This window comes from Purpureocillium lilacinum (assembly GCF_023168085.1).
Source record: "Purpureocillium lilacinum CBS 284.36 DNA, scaffold_2, whole genome shotgun sequence".
Taxonomy (NCBI): Eukaryota; Fungi; Ascomycota; class Sordariomycetes; order Hypocreales; family Ophiocordycipitaceae; genus Purpureocillium; species Purpureocillium lilacinum.
Genome location: NW_027072112.1, coordinates 193401 through 215576, shown reverse-complemented (window position 1 = coordinate 215576; position 22176 = coordinate 193401). Strand labels below are relative to the sequence as shown.

Below are 22176 nucleotides of genomic sequence, written 5' to 3'. Positions count from 1 at the left end.
TCTCATCTGCGTTCCTGCAGCAGCACCGACAGGGGGCAACAGCATTTCAGCTCGACGCTTGACTCGCGCTTGCGATCGATCCCCCTAAAGCTACGGATACCCACCGGCACCACCACTCTTAATAACAGCTCCCTGCCCACGAACTTGGAGCCTTTGCAGGCGCGGAGCCCTCGCCATTTCCATCATTCCGCGGCCCTAATTGACGCTGCTCGACGACATCGGCCAGGAGGAAACGTCTCGAACCGACCTGCCGCAACTGCAGACTCGACTGCACTGCTGGGTGCCTGAGCGGCGCCGTGTACCATAACTTCCGCGACACCTACAATCACCCCTCATCCAATGGTGTCGTTATTACCGCCCAGGCTTCAATCTCAGTCATATTCATACTCGCCGCATCAATCAACGATACACTATCACCCTCAACAAGCCGGCACCATGACAACCTCAACAATGGCTGCGCCAAGCAGGCTCCCCCACCACAACTACAGCTTCGCCCTTGAGAAGTACATGCTCCTGCAAGAGCAGCACGAGGAGCTCAGCCATCACCTGCAACAAATCCGCCCGCGCCAACACTCGACGGGCAGCATCTCAACACGATCCTCTAGCGTCTCGTCAATCTCATCACGCCGGCGACATGCGCGGGGCGGGCGGACGCGGTGCAGCATCGCCGCCGAAGCTTGCCTCGACACCATCGTCGACGAGGAGACGCTGTATGAGATCTCAGCCGAGGAGCAGCGCCTGTTCGACGTCAACGAGAGCATCAAGCGCGCGCTGACGGAGCTGCTCAACTGCGACGCTGTGCGCTGCGACAAGTCGATGCGCATGTGGGCGCAGGCCCGGCTCATGGAGACGGAGAAGGAGCTGCGGTCCGGGCGCCGGAGGAAGAGCTCCCCGTGCATGGAGTAGCGGCTGCTCCGTCTTCTTCTCGACGAGTCACCCCTCGTCTTCTAATCATAATACCCTTTTGTTGCATGGGCGATTGGCGTTTCGGGCAGAGCGGACCACGGGACGTGGCCGCCGACTTTGGGCTTGGGAATGGGACATTGGGGAAAAAAGCGACATGGGCATTTCGTTTCACGCTGGACGCAAAAGTCAGTCACAGCCTCACTTGCATTTGCAGCATTCTCGTGCTCGCTTCTGGGGAAGCGGCGCTACTGTTCCCACCGGGTGGGTTTACTTCGTTCACGGCGCATATGCCGCTTCTAGTACTGTACTCGATAGGGGTACATTGATGTTAGACTGTCAATTGAAACATCAGTCTGCCATATGCCACCCCGATGCGTAGTGATGAGTCGCGCCCAGACGTACTGCGGAACCTGCGGCCCTTCGAGATGGGCGGCGGAGGAGGCCAGTCGAAGCGAGAAAGCGGGCTCCGCGCCGGTACCGGTGGGCAACAAGCTCCGGGGCCCCGGGGGACAGTCTTTCGAGTACCGATACATCTACGCACCTACGAAGTAACGTAGGCTCGTACGAGCGAGCTTCGGAGAGGGCTTCGTCACGGCTGGAATTCGGTCTCGAGCTTGTCGGCTGACTTTGGCTCAGCCGCCAAGCGTTTGCCAAGAAAAGGCTTGGCGCGGAGACGCTCCTCGTGGGGCACCTGTCAAGTCACGTGTATTGTACCGGCTGATCATCGGCAGCTGGTCCCTTCCTTCCCTTCGTTCATGCAGCAAGCACCTGTCGCCGCCGCCTACGTTTTAGGCCGGTGGCGTCACTGACGGAAGCTGCGACCTTCTGGCCCAACTTACACTGTGCGGCAGGCGCGTGTCGAAGAGTCGCAACCTGCACCGACGTTTCAACTTCCTTTCTTCCGCCAGCGGCCTCGACGAGCCAACGAGTTGCCTACGGGTTGTGCATGTGCATGCGACGCCAGCAGCACACGAGGCACAATGTCGGTCTTGCTCGAGACGAGCGTGGGCGATATTGTCATTGACCTCTTGGTCGATCATGCGCCGAAGCTTTGCGAGAAGTCGGTTCCCCCCCAGCCTCGAAAGAAGCCATTTAGCTGACCGTCACAAAAGCTTCCTAAAGCTTTGCAAAGTCAAATACTACAACTTCTCCCCCGTACACTCCGTTCAAAAGGACTTTTCCTTCCAAACGGGCGATCCCCTCGGCCCACTGTCCCAAGAGTCTGATGGCGGCTCCTCGATATGGGGCGTCGCGTCAGGGAATCCCTCCTTGCGGACGTTTCCGGCCTTCTTCCACCCAAAATTGAAGCACCTCGAGCGCGGCACGGTTAGCATGGCTACGGTCCCCCTCACCTCCGATCCCGATACCCGCGTTGCCGGATCACAGTTCATCATCACGCTCGGCGAGGACACAGACTTCTTGGACGGCAAGGCGGCGATATTTGGCAAGGTTGTGGAGGGCTTCGATGCCCTGGAGAAGATCAATGAGGCGATTGTGGATGACAAAGGCTACCCGCTCATCGACATTCGCATCAAGCACACAGTAATACTGGACGATCCGTACCCAGATCCCGAGAACCTGAGGGAGCCGAGTTCGAGCCCTGCACCGACCGAAGAACAACTCAAGACGGTGCGGATCGCAGATGAAGCGGCCCTGCATGAGAATGATGGCGTGGACGAGGAAGAGCTCGAGCGCCGGCGGCGAAACCGCGAGGCACAGGCACAAGCGTTGACGCTGGAGATGATGGGCGATCTCCCCTTTGCGGAGGTGAAGCCACCAGAGAACGTCCTCTTCGTGTGCAAGCTGAACCCGGTCACCGGAGACGATGATCTCGAGCTCATTTTCGGACGCTTCGGCAAGATTCTCAGTTGCGAGGTCATCCGGGACCAGAAGACGGGGGACAGTTTGCAGTACGCATTTATCGAGTACGAAGACAAGGCGTCCTGCGAGGCTGCGTACTTCAAAATGCAGGGGGTCCTCATCGACGACAGACGCATCCACGTCGACTTTTCGCAGAGCGTCAGCAAGCTCAGCGACGTCTGGAGGAAGGATACAAACACCAAGCGCAAGGCGAATGCATCCCGTGGCGGATGGGGCGGAGTGGATGAGCTGGAGAAGCGGCGGCAGTACAGGGCAGAAGCGGAGCGGGACACCCGTGGCAACTACGGCATGGTGTACGGGGACGAGGAAATGAGGAAGCGGCATCAACGAGACGGCGGCGAAAGAAGACGAGACGATGGCCCTGCCCCACGAAACGGAGATCAGCCGAGGGCACGCAGCCGCAGCCGCAGCCGCAGCCCCCGCCGGAGAGACAGGAGTAGCGATAGACAATATTCCCGGAGGGACGACGGCCGGCGCGATGACCGACGGGACTGGGATTCCAGAGACCGGGATCGACGGCCCGGAGACCGGGATCGTGACCGCGACAGGGACCGCCCTCGACGTCGCGACGATACTTACCGGTCAAGGAGATAGCGGGGCTCGCCAGGTCCCGATATTGGACAGGAAGAATCAAAGAAGCGAAACAATGATGAAATAACCACGCATCTTCCGACGTGACGAGAAGGTGCTGCCGATGTCTTGGGGTTTGAAGGTGGGCTCTTTGTTGCGACGCAGGAACATGATGAAAACACATCAGTGTCGACTTCCTGGCTCCGTTCCACCGCGGCTGTCTCATCAACGTCGTGCCCTCCACCCACCGTCTCGAGTGCCAAGGGAAAGCTGCCAGCTGTCTGGAATTATGCTTTGCAGTCTGCAAGGGGACGGTGATACCGCACCGCTGAAAAGCCGTGTTCACTTCAGCTCTGCACGACTGCGAAACTGTGCTCTCGAAAGGGGACCGTACTCGGCGGCGCCGGTGAACGACCCCAACTAGTTTACGCCCGTGATTGACGAGGCGCAGTGCTCGGCCTTTTGTGCGGCTTCTTGTGCGTTGCAAATATGCGGTGCGCAGAGGCGAGGGTGAAAGAAGGCCGTGGTGTTTCGGGTTGGCTTGGCAGGTTTGCTCTCTCGTCCGGGAGCGATTGGCGCAGCTTCTTTCCGACACATCCAGGGAGCAGCTATTCACTGGTTGATGATGGGCCACGGCTTGGCCGACTGCCGCAGCCTGCACTCTGTGGCGTCTCACAGAGACCCGAGCGGCCTGGGTTGGCCTCGCGCGCCTGGCACTGGGAGGAGGCAGTTGACGAGCCCGGTCGCACGAAGCCGCGCCGTGCGGAGGGGTTTGAGACAAGCATTCGCTTGCTTGGATTGCTAGGCGCAGCCCGTCAGCCTGCTCCGTGCATGGTGCCGATGGAAGCCGCATTCACTGGTCTTGATGGATGCTCGTGGCGTTGAGGCGCGCTGCCCAAGGACGGGAAGAGCCACGAGGCCCTGTGCTCTCTCAAGGACATCTCCACGAGGCACGCAACCGCGGATGGCGCTGAGCCGCTCCGTATTTGTCCCAGGGCGGAGAACCTGCAACCACACCGACATTCCGCTTCGCCCCTGGAGCTGTCACGGGCGGCACGGAGCGTCGACGACCTGCGAAACGGCGTTGCGGATGCTCCATCACCCAACGACAGGCGCTTCGCAGATGCCTCAATTCGGGACCCAATCGCTAGGATGTGGCGCGTTACACTTCGCCTGAGGCACAGACGGTGTCGCACAAATACTGCGATCTGGGCACAGCGCGACCCGCCTTTTCAAGTTGGGACTCTCCGTGCGAGGCCGGCCTGACCACGGGGAGTGCTGTGTGGCGGTCTTGCCGATGCAGCGATTCTCTGAGGGAATGACTGCAGGACAATGGCTGCCTGGGTAGACGGGCGCCCATCGAGATTGCATACTGTGCTTTGCCGTGTGGGTGCGTCTCCGAGAACGCGGAACGGCCGCCCTCAGAGAATGCGGCCCGGGGTGCCGGTCCAGTTCTTGTGCTCTTCTTGGCACAGGCGGTCTGGCTAGGCCGAGGTCGATCGATATTCGCTGACAGTCTGACTCGACACTGGCCCATTCCATCTCAACCAGTTTTGGTCGCACCCCGTACTCGTCTCCATGAACGAGCGAGCGCATCCAGTGACAGAGTTTCCGATGAAGCTTTCACGTAATCTAGCAGGACCATAGCATCTCACTCGCTCGGATCACTGGCGCAATCGAGGACGACACTGCCTAAGGTTTACGAACGGCATGGGCACGGCAGCCAATGGAGGCAGAAGAAGACTCAAAATGGCAGTTGGCCGTGCCCTAAGCCCCTGACCGCCAGGAATATATGATATCCATCTTCATAAGCAGGGCCCTGTTACCGCAGCCCCATCGCGTATGGCGACCCCCAGGAACGGTACCCAGTGCGGGAAGCTGCCGGCCTTGGCATGCAAGAGTCATCGGCACATTCGATGCTGTTCGACATCAGCAAATTGGGACAATCGAGCACACGGGGAACGTTATTTTTTGCACGGACGAGGTTCGTGGGCGAATGAGTGCGCCCTGCGACTGTGAGGAGCCGCCAGCAACGGCAAGGTGCTCGCCGCAAGTTCACGCCTGCGCGAGTCTGTCGTGGCATCTAGAGTCCGGTGGCGCTGACGCAGCAAAAGACCTGCGACAAGGCCAGTCGACTTGTATCATGGCCGTCCCTGAAGCATACCGCCTTTTGCGGCTCGGCTCGACGAAGGTGCCAGCCAGGCACCGCCGCCAATCTTACGTCCCGAACGCGACCTGCAGAGTGACCACTTCTACCCCTGAACGAAGTAGCTATTGCGCGTCTCCATCTCAGCATGCTGGTACGTATTCGTTCGCAACACGATAGAGGCGCAAAGCAACTTCGGCAAGATCAGATGCTCATGAGCGTTCCGGTCCATGGAGAGGCAATGCTCTTGTGCTGTCTCCGCGTCTCATGGGTCAAACAATCTCGAGCACCCTGGCCCGGCCGCAACAGACATCGATTCGGCCCCAAGCCGATCAAGGGCCAAGGCCTGCGGGCGAACCCGCCACCGGGTGAGAGAGGCACGTCTCCAGCCGTTGTCTGCGCTGCACGTGCCTCATCTGTGACCCTGCGCCGCCTGTTTGGCAACGGGCCGCCACCAACGTCCGTGGCCAGAGGCGCAAACGCAGTGGCGGGACAGGGACGGTGAAGAATCGCGCAGCGTTAGCCGTTGCACGCCGCACCCACTTGTTTCCTCTCCCCTCACCCCTATAGGGCAGACCGTGGATGGTTACACTGGAACGACGCAGAGTGGCTGGCGGGTTTGCGGCGTCGCTTGAGCAGCACATTTGGTCCGAACGAGGCATCAACTTCACGACGACGACTGATAGCTGCTGGAGCTACCGGAAAACCTAGACTTCATAAACGGGCGTCTGTGGAACGTGTGGTATTGTACATAATATCTGGATCTGCACATTGCCTGTGGGGGCTGGCCGGCACGTCACCGATACGCATGCCTGGCAGGCTGCATGTTTGCTCCCTGGTTGGCCGCGATGAACGCAACCGGGCGTCTGGCGAGCCCCCGCATGTCGATGCCTGCCGTGCCTTATCCTTGGATCCCAAGCGTTGGAGCCTTCGCCCGAAGATAGATCCTGGTTCACAGGGGCGTCTTCGGGTTTACCCAAGCGTCCTGCAGAATCGATGCCGCCCCGGCCCCTGGCAACTGACATCCAGGATGAGGCGCGTACCCGCGCCTTGTCGACGAAGCGAGCCGTCGCTTGGACTGCCGTTGCATAAAACAACTGGCGCGGAGGCGAGACGCTTGTGACTGCTGAGTAGCGAGCGTCTCTGTGCAAGACGGGGCTGATACTTGTGCTCCTGCGCCATGCCCTCCCCACCAGCTCGCCCTGACCAGCGCCATGATTGTATCTGGGGCGCGGCAGTCATGGCCAGTCTCAGAAGGCCAGAGGCTGTTGGAAACGCAATGAGATTGGTCGCGGCTCCAAGCCTCACCCGATGAAGCGGCCCCCGGATCCTTGGAAGCCATGCGTCGTGCCCTTGATGCTGCAGGTGCCCTCCCCCCCTGGGCGCTCGGATACCGCCAAATGAAAAGACGCCGCCAGTCCTTTATGCTTCGTGCTCAGTGAGCCTGCCAACCGTACGCGTGGTCTAGGCTCAACGTCACAGAGCAGCTTGGCCTTCCGCCCAACTGACATGCGTTGTGCTGCTCCAGACTCTAGAGAGTACGAGGGTGAGCCCACGCCACTCGTCCTCCCTGCTTTGAATGGCGACGCCGAGAGGCCCAGGAAGACAGAGGCAATTCGCGTGGGACATAGCGGTGGGGGTCAGGACCCGAGGACAAGCATGGCCGAGCATCAGACTGAGCGCGGCGGCCGGGACCGCAAGAGTCGTACGGGAACGTGGAACAACATGATGAGCTACCAACTGTTGCCCTGCTCCAGGCAGCCTCCTCCTCTCCTGACATTTGTGGTCGTCTACTGTGCGTTGAAGAAGAGAAGCCCCCTCCGCTGTTGTCCCCCGTCACCAACTCGCCTCGATCGACCTCATACGCCACAAGCCTGAAGAGGGGACTAAGAGCATATTCGCTCCGGCAGCAACAGCAGCAGCAGCGTTACCACCACCACACTGGAAAGGCACACATTGGCACATTGCACTTGTCACCCAGGAGACGGGAACTCGGTGCAAGGACGGGACAGAAGCAAACGCCTGACACAAGCACTGAGTTGAAGCGCGCAAGCCAGGAGTTCCTGGACAGCAAGTCACTCCGTCTGATCCGTCCAGCTCCACCGCGTTGCAAACGTCCACGTCCGCCTCGCCCGGGGTCTCTGAATCATTGCTCGAGCCCTTCGGACTGGACCATGGTGACCACAACTTGTTTTCCTCCGAGCGCGGTTAGGCGATACTCCTCCTTCCGCACTCCCTACCTGCCATCGTACGTGGAGCGCAACGCGGCCGAGCACCCGCACCATCGTGAAGCTAGCCGCATCATCATGGCGGACCGCGACGGGGGGCTCGACGACTCGGTATCGCAGAGGAAGAGAATTGCCGTGGCGGTAAGCATGCTCCCGAGTTGCCGCTGCTCGGATCAATGCTGACCATGGTAACAAAACAGTGCGGCCGCTGTCGAAAGAGGAAGATCCGGTGCAGCGGTGATGCCGGCAACGGCCAGCCTTGCACCAACTGCAAGAATGCCTCGCACGCGCCGTGCCAGTTCCTGCGGGTATGTGGCGACGAAACACCTTATGAGAGGCCACGACAGGCAACGCTGACGCCAGGCCCAGGTTTCGTCCCAGGAGGTGTCTCATGTGAAGGGCAACGCCTTTACCTATAATGTTGATGCTTCACGCATGATGCACACCCGAGCATCATCAGCCGTGTCACCCCTGGGCGTTCCAGCCAACGCCTACCACGATGGCCTGACGCTCCCTGCAAATCGAGTCGAGTCTGCGGCCGGGTATGGTGACAGGCCATACTATACCCCGTCTGCGTGGAGCGGCGAGTATGGCGGCACCGGCGTCGACTACACGATTTGCCAGCCCGCCTTTCCGGCATCGGCCAGCGGCTCCTCATTCGTGACTGGCGCGTATGCCATGACGGCCAATAACACCAGCGTCAAGGCGGACGGCATGTTGTACCTGGACGCCGGAGCCGCCTATGGCTACGCTGCGGTGCCCACGGGCGCGGCGTCGGTTTCTCGTCAGTCGCCCGGCTCGGAGACGGGGTTTCCGTATCAGACGGCGACGCCGGGGCTGTCGAGCTCGGTCAACAGCAGCAACGAGCGCCTGCCCCCAACACCGTCGCGGACCCTGCCCAGCTCTGGTCCCTCGGCCTACCGCGGCGAGGACTATCGGAAGAGTTCGCATCTTGCTGCCGGAGACGTCGCATCTGGACTAGGCATCGACGTGTCTGCGGGCTATCAGGCGTACGATAATGCGCCGCTGTCTTACGGCTCGCAGGTTGGCGGGCAACTGGGTCGCTCTGCCGATCTATACACGAATCAGTCTCCCGACGCAACCCACGAAGGCTCTCTGCGGCCGCAAGTTCATGGAGAGGCCGAGCCCCCTTTCCGCTACGCAGACGGCGCGGCCCATCGAGACGCGCCCGGCTCCCTGACCGGCGGCCAATATTATCTGTACCACAGACAAGGCCAACATGGCGACTGCGCACTCTCCACGGACCTGGTGTCGGGGTCGGCCAGCGATGCGGCTGCTAAAAGCCAGAAGTCACCGGCTCGGAACCGCTAATGTGCGCAACAAAAACCCTGATACCACGACGGCAGCCAAAGACGGCGTGGCAGGCGGCAGCGATCTGCCTCAAGGACTATCAAGTGTGTTTATCTTGTGATACTATTATTCGGATCCATCATTGATCTGGGCCTAACGGAACCCAGCTGCTGATGGGGCGACTTTTGCTTCTCTCTGGCGTGTCTACCTACCGCTTTCCTGGTGCCCCTGCCAGTGCCCATGTCGAGCACACTACCACCGACCAGGCGGCCGCAGGCCACGATGGGCAGTGGGACGCAACGGCGCGCTCGGCGGAATGGGAGGCGCATCTGTGAGCCGACGTGGGACAAGACAGGCTGCGCGCCCCGGCGCCACTTCGCGCATGGGCCCCGTCGAGCGTCTGTCGTACGGCGCGCGGTAGTCCCGCTCGCAGCTTCTAACCCAGAAATAAGCAGGAGGAAATCGGGAGGAAGGCAACTCATTCATAGATGCGTCCTGTCTGGTCTGCGTGGCTGAGGCTGGGACGTTGCGTCCCGGCTGTTGTCGCCAGAGGGAGGGCAGGGACGGGGGCGTGGGGAGATGCTGCATCTTGCATTGACGGGGGTTTCCAAAAGTAATTGCCGTTGAAGGGGAACATGACTGCTGTTGCCGAAACGATGCTCCTCCGACTCTGGCCCATAGATGGAGATGACGGACTTGGCCGGACCCGTGGACTGCAGAGCAGTGATGCACCCAATGCCTACATGTATAAACTTACTTTTCTCCCGGCGCTGCGCTGCGCTTGATGCATGTTCGTCCCGTTTCGCACGGCATTGCCCGAGCCCTGACCACCTACCGGCAAAGTCTGATGAACCATCATGTGTCATGGAAAGCCCAGGGTTCATGAACTTCATGTGCCTCCCTGCCTGCTCGCCTACTCTATGCCGATGCACTGCAGGCAACCGTGAGCCCATGGGGTTGGCACCTCCCCTTCCCATAGGTAGTTGAGCACTTGAACCGAAGCAGCTTCTTGATACCGCCATTTCAAGCCCTTAGGAAGCCGACACCGCCACTGCTTCAATTGCTGCTACACCTACATGTCGTCTCGCTGGCCTCTGCGCCGCAAATCGAAATCACGGGCGTGACACTGCGGGGGGAAACGTCAGGGTGGAGGTCGGGCGGGGACGGCATACATCCCGATGACATGCCGGGAATATTAGAGGCCAGCAGGCAAGTTGCTGGGCCGTCGGTGGCTCTGATTCTGGCTTCTACGCCTTCTTAAAACTGGGAGCTGGGTGAGAATCGGCAGTGTTTAGGAAGCTTACCGCCAGGCTTCTGGACCGAGTGTCCTCGGGCATCCATTTGGCATGAAGGAGGAAGGAGGGGATCGTTTCCTTGACCCTCATTTAAATTACCGGTGAGGCCGCGGCGAGGGAGGAAGCCCCGAAGCGGTCATGTCGACTCGGACATGGCCGTGATGAGGGCGATGAAGTCGCAGGCGGTGAGAAGACGAGAGCGAAACGCATAAGTATCTGGCTGTCAGGCCGGTCGCTGAGAAGGGGAGCTATTCAAGCCATTCGCTCTTTTATCTTTCCTTTTTTAAACACTTTTTAGTCAAAGTGTCTTGACTAACGCCGGTTCCAAGTATTATCCTGAAGACGGGGTAGACTTAACCGTACCACATTCATTTACAAGGAAGAGAAGAACTGCGAAGTACAGCCAGCCGCCACACCAAGCAAGTATCGTGAATACGGGGGTTACCTTGCGACTGCACCACATTCATTTCAGACAAGGAAGAGATAAAGAAAAGAAAAGGAAAGAGGTCTAGTTACAACTGCCCGAACGCTCCACAGCTGGCCGCAATGAAGTTCCCCTTTGGTGCCATCCTCGCCGCCGCGTGCGCGTTCCTGCTGCACCTCACGGCAGCGGCGCCCGTCCCCAGCCCCATCCTCGACGGCGGCGACGACGACGCCCCAAGCATCACGAGCCGGGACGACGCCAACACGACGACGTGCGACGTCGCGGCCGAGAAGCTGGGCCAGGTGGTCGAGCCCCTGCTGGACGTGCTGGCGGACAAGGTCCTGGAGAAGCTGCCCATGAAGGAGCTGGTGATTGTGGTGAAGCCCATGCTGGACATTGCCAAGGCGGATCTCGTGGCGGACCTGCCGACGGAGAGCTTCGACGAGCTGGTCAAGAACTTGCGCAGGCGCAAGTCTTGATTGAGTTACTTGGTAGTAGGGAGAAGGGGGCGAAACGGAAACGAGATGCGACGCAAGGAGGGGGACTGGGGGCGTCGAAGTGTTCTATTCATGTTCCACAGCCGCGCGTGAGCAGTGCGTGTGAGGCGTTGGCTCCGCGATGGACTGGCATAGCAGAGCTTATTAGCTCTGTGCATGCGATTGCACTCCTGTATTATTGTTTGTGCGGCGGCAGGGACGGCAGGGCCAGGCACGGTTAGCCGGAAGAAGGGGAGCTTCAATTCCGAGATGCTTGCTTGCACATGAGCAATATAATTCCTCTTCGTACACAGGGCGCATATAATCCCGAGAAATAGAACGGAATGTGCGCTCGCGAATACTTGTCCACGTCCTTGGCCCAATACATGAAGAATAAATATATAGTTTCAGGACTGCGCCTTTTCAGTAATGGCATGCAGACGTTGCCCCAAACATGACCTGCAGCCCTACTACGTTGATATTCACCCACGGGCAATCTCTATTGCCCACAACGGGCACGGTCTGCAAGCCGCCAGTGCGCCATAGTCCGGGCCGCCTGAGCCTCTATAGCACTATGCAGCCAGGCTGCAGGCAACAGGCAGCGCAATTGAAGGCATGGCGGCTGCTAGGTTGGCAGGGGCGTACGCAGCCTGTTGGACTGCTGGCCTACTAGCCGGCTGGCTGCAACCCGGCCTCTTGCTGCAACAGCTTGGTGCCCCGCGAATGGCTTCAATTCCGGCAGCAGCCTATAGCCTGCGATGCCATCCAATTGCGGCAGGAGACCGCAGCCCGCCATGGCTTTGATTGCCGCTGCAGCCCTCGCAGCTTGCAGGCCGCGATGCCTTCAATTGTTCTTGCCGTACGGCAGCTGCGTGCCTGTCTTTGCGCAACGGGCTGGACCGCTGGCTACGCCAGCTGCGGTGCTGCCACAATCTCTTGCGTGTGTAGGTCGGGTGACTCTGAATGTAAGGGGCTCCATTTTTTTATATGGGCGGTCGTGGGCAAGTATTTTCTCCCCATGCCACCGACTGCGTGACAGCGCGCCAGGCACTTGTGCCATATTACTGCCAGCCCCCCCCCCCCCCCCCCCCCCCCCCCCCCCCCAAAAAAAGGCTCGTATAAGTGATATGGAATACAAAGACCTACGTGTAGCTAGAGCCATGGACTGTCGAGCAGTATGTTTTGGCCGCGGGCCGATTGTCTAGACTCCCTAACTACATGTATTATTATTATATCAGCGGTTGCGAGATGCTTGTCCACGTTTCACACGGCACTGCCTTAGTATTTGTACCTGTCTATTGCTCAATGAGCGATACAATATTAGACCGCAATACTGCAATACAGAGGGCGACGAAGACCGTCGTTACTTCATACATTCGTACCTCCTATTGAATCAAGACGTCCTGGATGAAGTACAGATGGAGACTCTGCGGCAGCGTAAGTATCTCTTCGACTGTCTCGGACTTAATCCAGACACACACGGTTTTTCGCTACTAGTACCACTGGTCCAACGGGCGACCCTTCCATGTTGTCATCTGGCTCTTAGTTGGGCCCACAGCTTTCTTCTTCGGATCATTGTCTCAAGACCGCTCTCAAGCCAATCACTTCTCGTTCCATCACGCTGGCGTATTGCAGGAGTCTGTCCTGAATAGCTTGAGGGGTGGTTTGCTCTGCTGATGGAAGGGCTGATGCCATTTCGCGTAGCATCGCCTCGAATGCTAGGCGATAATCGGCGGACTCTGCGCCAACCCCACCAGTGTTGTAAGCCCATCTAAGATGGACTTCACAGCGTTGAGCGTGCCTGACAATGACAGCAACGGATTGGGCGGCTATAAAACCATTAACATTACGGCGGGTGGGAAAGTTTGAACGATTGCCTCCTACCGGCACTCCATTTTTGCTGCTGTAATGCTGCCTCCTGCGCCTTCCTGGCAGCACCATATGTTTGGGAGGCGCCGTGTATCGCCGCTATAGCAGACAGGACAAGACCTACCGCACTAGTAGGCTGGTACCCAGATTCCATGAGGGACGATGTGTAATGCCATGCATTAGCCGTCGACAGGGCGAAAGTAACCCCCAAGGCGATTGTCCCGACGGCGTAGGCCTGTTTTACGGTGACATAGGCCTGGGCCGCTGCGTGACAAACCGCCACAGTCGTAAACCCCTCCTCTAAAAGACCTACGAACTCTCTCGTCATGCTTCTATGAGCCGCATGAAGCTCTTCGTCTGCACCTGTACCTCAATGTTAGCTTGCAATGGTCTCCAACGAAATTGAAGCGACGGCACCTACCATGCTGGCTTCGTACTAGGCCAATGATGTTGGCAGTTTGATCGGTGAAGTTATTGCATGCTGCATTCGCGACCACCCAATGTTCTTCGGCAGCGGCCTCCGTAGACGCGGCCTGGAATCGAAATATGTTAGCCTTGGCAATCACATATTATGATTCGATTTAGAGACAGACACTGAAAGTAAGAAGAGTGGGAGAATGACTTACAATGTACAACAACAATCCGTCAGCTGTGGCCATGAGCGCAGTGTTTACAGGCCCGCCTTCGTAAGAGGAGTATGTCATGCCAATGGAAGCGGCGAGTATCAACACTCCAATCCTTGTAGGATGAGCCTCATCATCTGTTCGTTCGCCATTGGAGTACTTACCAGTTCGACCCCGTGGGCCACCAAGATAGAACAGATTGACCCTCCTCAAGCGCCCTAATGTAGTCACTCATGTTTTTCAACTTCGCAGCCCGATGTGTCCCCATCCACGTAAATAGTTCTTGGTACCAGGCAAGCTTCATATTTTCCTCGGACGGAGTGAACCCGTACATGCCGAATCTGGAGAGCGTTTGGGCTGCGCCATGGTCGCTCTGCGCAAAGAAACGGGAGCAGAATAGTCGGAGGACATCATCGATCAGCATATCACCATTCTTAGCCCTGAATGAGAGCTGGATCGGGTCAGCTCTTTTCATGTCTCCTTCCGACAGCTTGATGGACATGCTTCTCACCTGAAGTACGCTCCAAGTTTCACCGTCCGGGATGTTGTGCTGGCTGCATGCTATTGGTCCATCTCGCCCGAAGAGTTCGAAAAGGAACTGTTCTATCAGTACTCGAGCTACCGCCGCGGTGTTTTCGAATGGACTGAAGCCTTTGATCGAGAGGTGATAGTCTGTCCCTGCTGGACCTTGTGGCGCATGTCTCGATGTTGGATTTGGAGCGAGGCCCATTTTCACATCTTGAGATCCGGAGAGAGTTGCAGAGGGAAACCCTCACTGAAGCCAGGAGAGAGAACTGAAAAAGATAACGAAGAGAGTGGCTGATCTCCCCCGAGGATATCAGCCCGTCCTGATGAAACGAGCTGGTGTGGCAGCTCTGGAAGACCCCGATTGACTGCCGCACAACTGTGATTTCGCGACGCAGTTGGGCGGTTATTGGGTAGATGACCTCGGTCTAAGACGGCGGCGCGATTGGACCAGGCTGCATATTGGTGATGTGTGCTAAGCTGACCGGGTCGTCATATATTGCGTGGCTTGCATGATGATGTGCATGCCCCCCCGAACCCCCTGCTATTCCTGCCATCTGGTTGCCTCACAAGGCAACGCAGAATGGGCCGCCACGTTGTTGCTACTCGGCGCGAAAAGGCTACGAGCAATGAGGAGCGAGGACTGACAGACGTGATTACATCTGTGGTTTCCGCGTGACACTGCCGCACTTCTGCAAGCCAGGATAATACGGCGCCACGTCATCGCCCCGAGTCTGCAGGTCAACAACGCCATGCTGAACCTCAACGCGCTCTTCAATACAAGAGGATGCCCCGCGGTGCGCCTTAGGTTAAGTATTTTGGGCTGACCGTGCACGACTGCCACACTTAGTTGATTCGCTGCGGATCAGAACTGGGCCTCCAACAATGACAAGCCCCTGGACTGAAGCTTCGATCGATTTACCGCCTCTGACTTCCTTCATTCGTCATGGAATAAATGTCACACTGGCCGGAACGCGTCGGTCGGTTGAAGAGTACATCCATCTTGTAGATCTCCGAGATAATGGGGTACCAGCCCTGGAGGGCAAGTTTCGCGCTCAGGTGACTATCGTCATGGATGACTTGCGAGACCTTCGACAACAAGTATCTACCCTTCGCGATGCTGCCAAGGAAAAGCGGCAGAGATCCTGGTTCCAAAGTGCAGCTACGTAAGTTTTCTCTCTTTGTTATGTGCGCGGGCAGCGAAGCATTGGTGCTCAATTCTAATCCTGACAGTGCCTCTGCGTTTTCCATTGCTAGAACAACAATTGATCGTATTCCTGATGGGCCTGCATGTTTGCACCGGGGTACGTTTAGACAGCCCTAACGCGCTTGCCAATGTTGACTTGTCTAGTTCGAAGTATGGTCAGCTCCACGTCGCCAACAATTCTCAATTGCACCACAATTGTCTGTATAGCCTTCGCATTCCTGAATGCGCTTTGGAACGAGAGTATGCTTCACGCCTGTCGGACGATTGACCAGCGCCTTGAGTCGCTGCATCAGAGAGTTGAGGAACGAGAAAGGCTAAACGCAAAAGACCTCAACGCTTTGCGCGGATACCACTGGGAAATTTTGCAGTCCAAATACTAGACCCCGACAACCTGTTCACGTTCGTTGTTCCATTGCTCTTGGCCTTTGCATGGCACCGCGGAAGCTGCTAAGCTGGCCGACCTGATCCTGAATACATCGCATCGGGCTTGTGATGCGGCGCGTCCGACAACCCCATCACCTCCTCTGCAATCTTCCTGGCTTCGAGCTTGTGATCTGAATGATGAAATGAGCCCTGAACCGACTGGTTTTTCGAGTCTCGGGCGATCGCAGAAGTGGCGGCATAACCGGCAATCGCAGCGGCGACCCCAGTGGCAACCAGGGCAGGGCTCATGATGCTACCTGTCGTTCTGGGCTGTTCCACGATAGTCTGTTTCGAAAAGAGACCAAACGAGGCTGTAATCTGTGTTGTGTTCCCTGACAAGTTACCAGATCCATTGCCATGCCCGGACGTGTTCATGGAAGGGACTAGAAAACGCTTCATGGAGGGAGTTTTCGACGTCATCGAGGGATGCAGAGGTACTAGGCAGCTTGTCTGTCGACTGGAATCCTGCGTGTGGCGTAAGAAGAAGGGCTTGCAAAGTTTGGGATGACCCATTATACGGAGGAGGGATTTAATAGTGCAATATACGTGAACGACCATTGCAGGTGCAAGATTGTCCATGGCACCGGCGTCGCCGCCCCAACCTCGGCCAGGCGACTGCCACATTGTTTCATTGATCCCGCTGATTGCCTGAGATTCATTCGGTCTTGCACTTCGGGGCTAGATCAACGTGGCTGCCGCTCGAGGCTGAGCAATGACAATGCATGTGCATGCGCATGTGTATGCGGTGAGATCGAAGGCCCAGCTTCATGCACAAGCGACAACATCAGTACAGCAACAACCAATCAAACGTACCATCAGAACGTGTCATCCGGACACAGGCTGGACAGGGTTTTCAATCTCCTCAGGGTAGCATTCTGCCGCCCAAGATCCGTGCTACTACATGGTGCTCTTTGGCTTCCCCGCCCCATGAAGATGCCGAAGGTTGGTACGTGACCATCAACAATTGGCTAGACTTGAGGCGTCCGCGGTTGAGACACGTTTTGGGTAGAAGCCTGAAGATCTATTGGCGCAGAGGAGGCAACCTCGGTCAAGGGAGGGTGCTTACTGTAAATCTCCCATTAGTTCCAGACTAGCTCACGCGAGCTTTCTCTCCTTCGCGAACAGTACAGTACCACATGCCACATACCACTCGCACCCGCGAATTGGCCGCTTACTCTGACTTCTGGTTGTGGCATTACTTATTTGCCCATGGACACAAGCTCAGGAAGCGCTCTTGCTCCTGCTGGCCAGCAAGGTGCTCAATGGCAAATCGACATCCCATCTCTGTCTCAAATGCTCCTTAGAATTGGGGCGGATGGGCTAAAACGAATACAAATGAGCGGTGTCGACCTGCACACAATTGGCTGTCTACTGGCACTTGGTGAGGTTAGTCCAGCATCGGCAACCTTTCGCAAAAAGCTTCTAAGCTACCGCCGGATTCAACGATCCCGAAAATGGTTCCTGAACGCCATCATAGAATACGGTAGTGGAACGAACACCGTGGTAGATCAACTCCTCAAAACGCGGTCAGGCGAAAACATCTTGTCTCTTGTGGTGGCTATTACATCTGTTTTAGATGAAGCAGCTACAGATGTATTGATGAACGTCTTCGAGCTACTACACACACCATACGACAGTGTACCGGGCATTACTCAGGTTCAACGTGTCCGCTCTACGTGTCTCTCGTTGGCCAGGGCAGCAGACTTCAAAGATCGTGTCGCAAGAACCCACGATCTAATCCTTCGAGATTGCTTCGTCACAAAAAGAGTTTTCATTGACCAGGATGCCTTGCCAGACAGCATTACGATGGCAAAACTGATCGTCGAACTGAAAAGTCATTGTCTCGAGGGAGGGCCGCAAAGGAGTCGCAGGCTCTTGTATTATGGCCTGATTGGCGCCGCCTGGTGTGTCGAGTACAGCAAGGACGTTCTTGGACTGGACGTTTGCCTTGTTTTTCACGATGGCACTGTCTACCCAGTATCCGGCAATTTTACCACCGCTCAGGTTATTGTGCTTCCGACGCTCGAACCGGGAATGGAAATTGCACAAAAGTTAAGAAAGCCAACCGATTTCCTCCTCAATTCGACGCGACGACACAAGTCGCAGGCTATTAGCTGGCTTAGATCGTGTGGGCAAGGCAACATTGACTACTTCCAGCTTTGCTGTGGATGGAATCTGGTGGATCGCCAGGAAGTTGGCAACCTGATATATTCTATCGCCAAGTCGTACATAGAGTATAGACTTCAGTCGGGTACCGCATCCGATGGCGATGAAGTTAATACCTTCTACGGTTCAAATATGGCTCTTTTTATCACGAACCTCCAACGAACTCTTTACCTGCTTGGGTTGCCAGAGCGGCTATCATTTCAAGAAGATTGGAGACAATCACACTTTATAACAAGCTACCGGAACAACAGGCCCGTGCGGACGTTGACACTTGGATTGTTTTCGAGGATGTCGCGGTCAATGGAGCCACGTACTCAATGCGGATGTCCCGATGGCTACGCTCATCTTCGCCCTGAAGAGCTTGCAAATGATCCCTCATTTTGTGTCAGGTGCCAACTTCACAACACCGTTCTATCCATCGCGTACCGCGCATCCTGCCTGGCATTCACAGACTGGGCCGAAGAGTGCAGGCAATTGGCATTCGGAGCAGCGAGCTACGGTCGGAACTATTTTGCGGCCATGTTTCCTTGCGTGCCTGGCGAGACACAGCCATCGACAGCGAACAGTAACTTGGAAAGAAAGAACTCACTCAATACAGAGATTCTGGGAATGGAGATAGCAACATTTCTTACGGGCTCGGGAGCAGCGCTTGAAAGGCTCGAAATTCCCGGCCGCAGGTTCATTGGTGCGGATCTTGACGGCTTTCTCCTTGTGAACTACCGCGCAGTCGAACAAAGCCTTCGACCTGGTCCAATATTCATCATCCGAGAAGGGCAGTTTCTGCTTGATGGCGAGCATCGTCAGGCGGTCCGCGAGGTTCCTTTCTATGTTGCTACATCCCGTCTCACTAGCGGTGCACTTGTTAGTCTGGACCCTGGCTGTGGAAGAGTGGCTCTCGCACCAAGCAATGGGTATCCGACCATGGCTAATGCAGCGACTGTGGAGGCTTCGCTGGCGAGAAATGCCATACATTTAAATTACATGGTCCCTTACTCCGAAGGCCTTGGCATCCAAAGCCGCGTTGGAGGTATTCTCGACAACCTTCACCTCCTGAAGGTAACAACGCCATGCCACCACGAGCCGGACGCTCCACTCTATGTACAGTCGGAGAAGCTCAAACTCGTATCCGGCAAGGAGGAGCTCTGGCTGAAGGATAAACGAGGCTATTACTGGATGGTTCCACTAACACCTGAAGCTTCGCGGATCGACCCGTCTCCCCTAGAGAACGAGCCCATAACGCTGATTTATTACCTTGCCACTGCGAACAATCCGGTAGCCCAATGGCTAGTAGCTGCGAACGCCGCTTGTAGGACCGACCGCACTTTGGAGCAGTCCTTCTTCTACATCATTCAACAGAAGTGTTGTTTAGAGTGCACCGTAGCCCAGGCTACTGCCGGGGCAACCAAGGTGTTGCCGGGGCCTGTACGGAAAATTGCCATCATCCAAGGGTCAGGGCTGGTATAAGAGTACCACGAGCTAGCAACTCAGGAAGGAAGGAGATTGCACCAGGCGATTTTGTTTAGGTTCTTTGCCGGCTGAGAAGGAGGGTTCCTACTTGGAAAACCGGTAAAATTTCCCGACATTCTCTGAGGCGTCTTGGGCCAGATCGTGATTCTCACGCAGCTATCGACTACGTCGGCGATGTAGAGAGAGAACGTGAAGATGCCTAGAAGCTTGCACGAAGTCATTATCCAAGGCTTCACACTCCAGGGTCCGTGATTCTGTTGGCATGCGCGTAAAATAGGTTCAAAGAGAAGCCGTCTGCCTGTATTTGCAAAGAGCTACCAGGACGTCACCTTATTGTCGCCTCAGCACTACGTACGGATACTTCAGAAGAAACAATCGCAACAAGAGCCATCGCGACGGTGGCTCGACTGCCGGCGGGAGCTCGGCGGCGCAACACACCACTTTACGGGTAGGGAAGTCTTGGTGGCGAAATATGCAGCTGGCGTTCAAATGGGTCTTCTCGTCCACGCTGTTCACAGAAAGCTTACTGAGTGACATCGTCGAGTGGTCCATTTCCCTTCATGTTTCACGTTCAAACAGGTCTAATGCAAGTCTGACTTCCTTGTTTCGTAGCAGGCCAGGGCACATGGATGAACTGGTAGACCTGAATCAAACCTTGAACTTTCTACATTGAAACCCACACCATTACAAGCCGACCAGCGCCCAGCACACCGGCTATTTAGTCTTGGGAGCGGAGGCTCCGCCAGCCGGGCCGGCCGGCTTTCCAGTGGCGGGGCCTTTGCCCTTGGTGGGAGCGGCGCCGCCTTTCGGAGCCCCAGCGGATGCCGGGGCCGGAAGGACGCCTTGGGGCAGCTTGCCACCGCAGTCCTGCACGGCGTCTGCGCACTTGGGGTCTCTCTGTTTTTTTCGCTCTCGTGTTAGTTGCTGGTGATTGGAGGAGGCGAAACCACGTTTCAGTGGCAGGGGATTGGGTGTCTGTGAGGTCTGGCAGCTTACCTCGAGCTTGGCGGCAAACTCGTCAATCATCTCCAGGTCGATGGTGCCGTTGTCGAGGGCGTCCTTGAACTTGTTGTAGACGTGGGCGCAGGACTTGCCCATGCCGGCGCACTAGCCATCCCTTGTTAGTCTCGTCTCTCTTTCAACGTGATCTCGACCTCATTGTTGACGTAGGACGTACCGTTTCAGGCCCGAGCGGTAAGGGCGCAGTTGCGTTGGGAGCTGTGGTGCGGCGGTCAGACGTGTTCACACACACTGCTATGTCGGCGACAGAGAGCAAGTAATACCTGCGGCATTGGGCTTGGGAGCGGCCTTGGGCGCAGGCTTCCCCTTCTTGGGCGCGGGCTGTCCTTTCTTGGGCGCGGGCGCACCCTTCTTCGGCGCCGGCTTGGGAGCAGCCTTGGGGTCTTGCTTGGGAGACTTCTTGGGATCCTGCTTAGGCGACTTCTTGGGATCCTGCTTGGGGGTGGGGGCCTTCTTGGGAGCGGGCTTCGGGGCGGCCTTGGGAGCGGCGTTGGCGTTGGCAGGAGGTGCCTTTGCGGCCTTGCTGTCGACGGCTGGCAGCTCAGGGTTCAGGCCGGCCTCGGAGTGCTCGACGGGCACGGCGATGGCCGACAGGACGAGGGCGGCGAGGTAGACGAGAGAGGTCTATACACATGTATCCGTGAGCCCACATGCGATACGACACAGGCACAGAGACGGACGGCTGGTACGATACCTTCATGATTGCGCTCGTCGGTGGTAAGGACTGGACGGGATCTAAGGGGGTCGTAACGGCGCGCGCTCAGAACCTGAGCAAGTGCCTTGGCAGCGACGCCATCTCTTATACGAAAGTGAATGGGCTCTCTTCATTTCCAAACAGCCAGAGTGAAACAGGGGCGTCCGTGGCGCGAACTGACCAGGACGTCTGAAGATGTCTCTACGCGTAGCAGCACCAGCAGCACCAGCAGCTATAGCAGCGTAGTACTGGGCGGATGCGTGTTGCTCTACTTGCGGGCGCATCTGGTATGCTGCACCTGCGCCTCTCGACGCGGACAACACAGGCACCACGCATCTCTACCCCGGGGTATGTGATCGCCGCGACGATCGACGAGAGGGCTGGCATATTCATGTCAAGAACGCACACCTTCTTGGGGAGAAGAGAAGACGCGACGGGGCGGGTGGTCTTCAGGCACACAATGTGGGCTGATGGATGAGGTGTCTCTCGCGCGGGTTGACTTGGAACGCAAGAGGCGCGGCGGGTCTGAGACACGAGGGCCGTACCTGGCCATGGCTTGGCACGTAGGCCAGCTTGAGAGCATGGACGTCTCGGGAGGATTTCAAACATGTTCATTTGCCGGGCGTGGTGTGTGCGGCGTGGTATCGAATTCCGGTAGTGGCATTTGGGGGTTGGTTTGTGGGAGACTGTCGACGGATGGCGATGCCGACAATGGAGGAGCTCGAGCCTGTCCATGGACGCGCTTGCGGTTTAGAGCACTCGCTGACAACATCTAGCCTGCTGGAACATGCCTTAAAAGCGTGAACTAACGTCAAGTTATGCGCATTGAGTATGCTTCGCCGGCTTCTTCTTGCCGGCCAGCCTGGGGTCCGTTCATCGCTCGGCCAGAGGAGAGCTTTCGCGCGGTGGACTGCAGTCGGAGGAGGAGAATGATGCTTTCGACAG

General features: G+C 57.1%; 5 protein-coding genes across 5 annotated transcripts; 4 read left to right on the top strand and 1 right to left on the bottom strand.

Moving 5' to 3' along the window:
- Positions 1-450: 450 nt before the first annotated feature.
- Positions 451-906, top strand: PLICBS_001870 (uncharacterized protein; the record flags this gene model as incomplete). The annotated part of the gene is made up of 1 exon (XM_018321474.2): positions 451-906. The coding sequence occupies one exon, from the start codon at positions 451-453 to the stop codon at positions 904-906; it is 456 nt and encodes a 151-aa protein (XP_018178953.1).
- A 980-nt stretch (positions 907-1886) lies between these two features.
- Positions 1887-3381, top strand: PLICBS_001869 (peptidyl-prolyl cis-trans isomerase cyp6; the record flags this gene model as incomplete). The annotated part of the gene is made up of 2 exons (XM_018321473.2): positions 1887-1966; positions 2019-3381. The coding sequence occupies 2 exons, from the start codon at positions 1887-1889 to the stop codon at positions 3379-3381; spliced, it is 1443 nt and encodes a 480-aa protein (XP_018178952.2).
- A 4428-nt stretch (positions 3382-7809) lies between these two features.
- On the top strand, positions 7810-9063 carry PLICBS_001868 (uncharacterized protein; the record flags this gene model as incomplete). The annotated part of the gene is made up of 3 exons (XM_018321472.2): positions 7810-7872; positions 7932-8039; positions 8101-9063. 3 exons carry the CDS (start codon positions 7810-7812, stop codon positions 9061-9063), a joined length of 1134 nt encoding a protein of 377 aa, XP_018178951.1.
- Positions 9064-10883: 1820 nt separating this feature from the next.
- On the top strand, positions 10884-11240 carry PLICBS_001867 (uncharacterized protein; the record flags this gene model as incomplete). Its single annotated transcript, XM_018321471.2, has 1 exon — positions 10884-11240. One exon carries the CDS (start codon positions 10884-10886, stop codon positions 11238-11240), a length of 357 nt encoding a protein of 118 aa, XP_018178950.2.
- An 8991-nt stretch (positions 11241-20231) lies between these two features.
- Positions 20232-21237, bottom strand: PLICBS_001866 (uncharacterized protein; the record flags this gene model as incomplete). Its single annotated transcript, XM_065599920.1, has 5 exons — positions 20232-20384; positions 20514-20624; positions 20695-20735; positions 20801-21161; positions 21232-21237. 5 exons carry the CDS (start codon positions 21235-21237, stop codon positions 20232-20234), a joined length of 672 nt encoding a protein of 223 aa, XP_065455992.1.
- Positions 21238-22176: the final 939 nt, after the last annotated feature.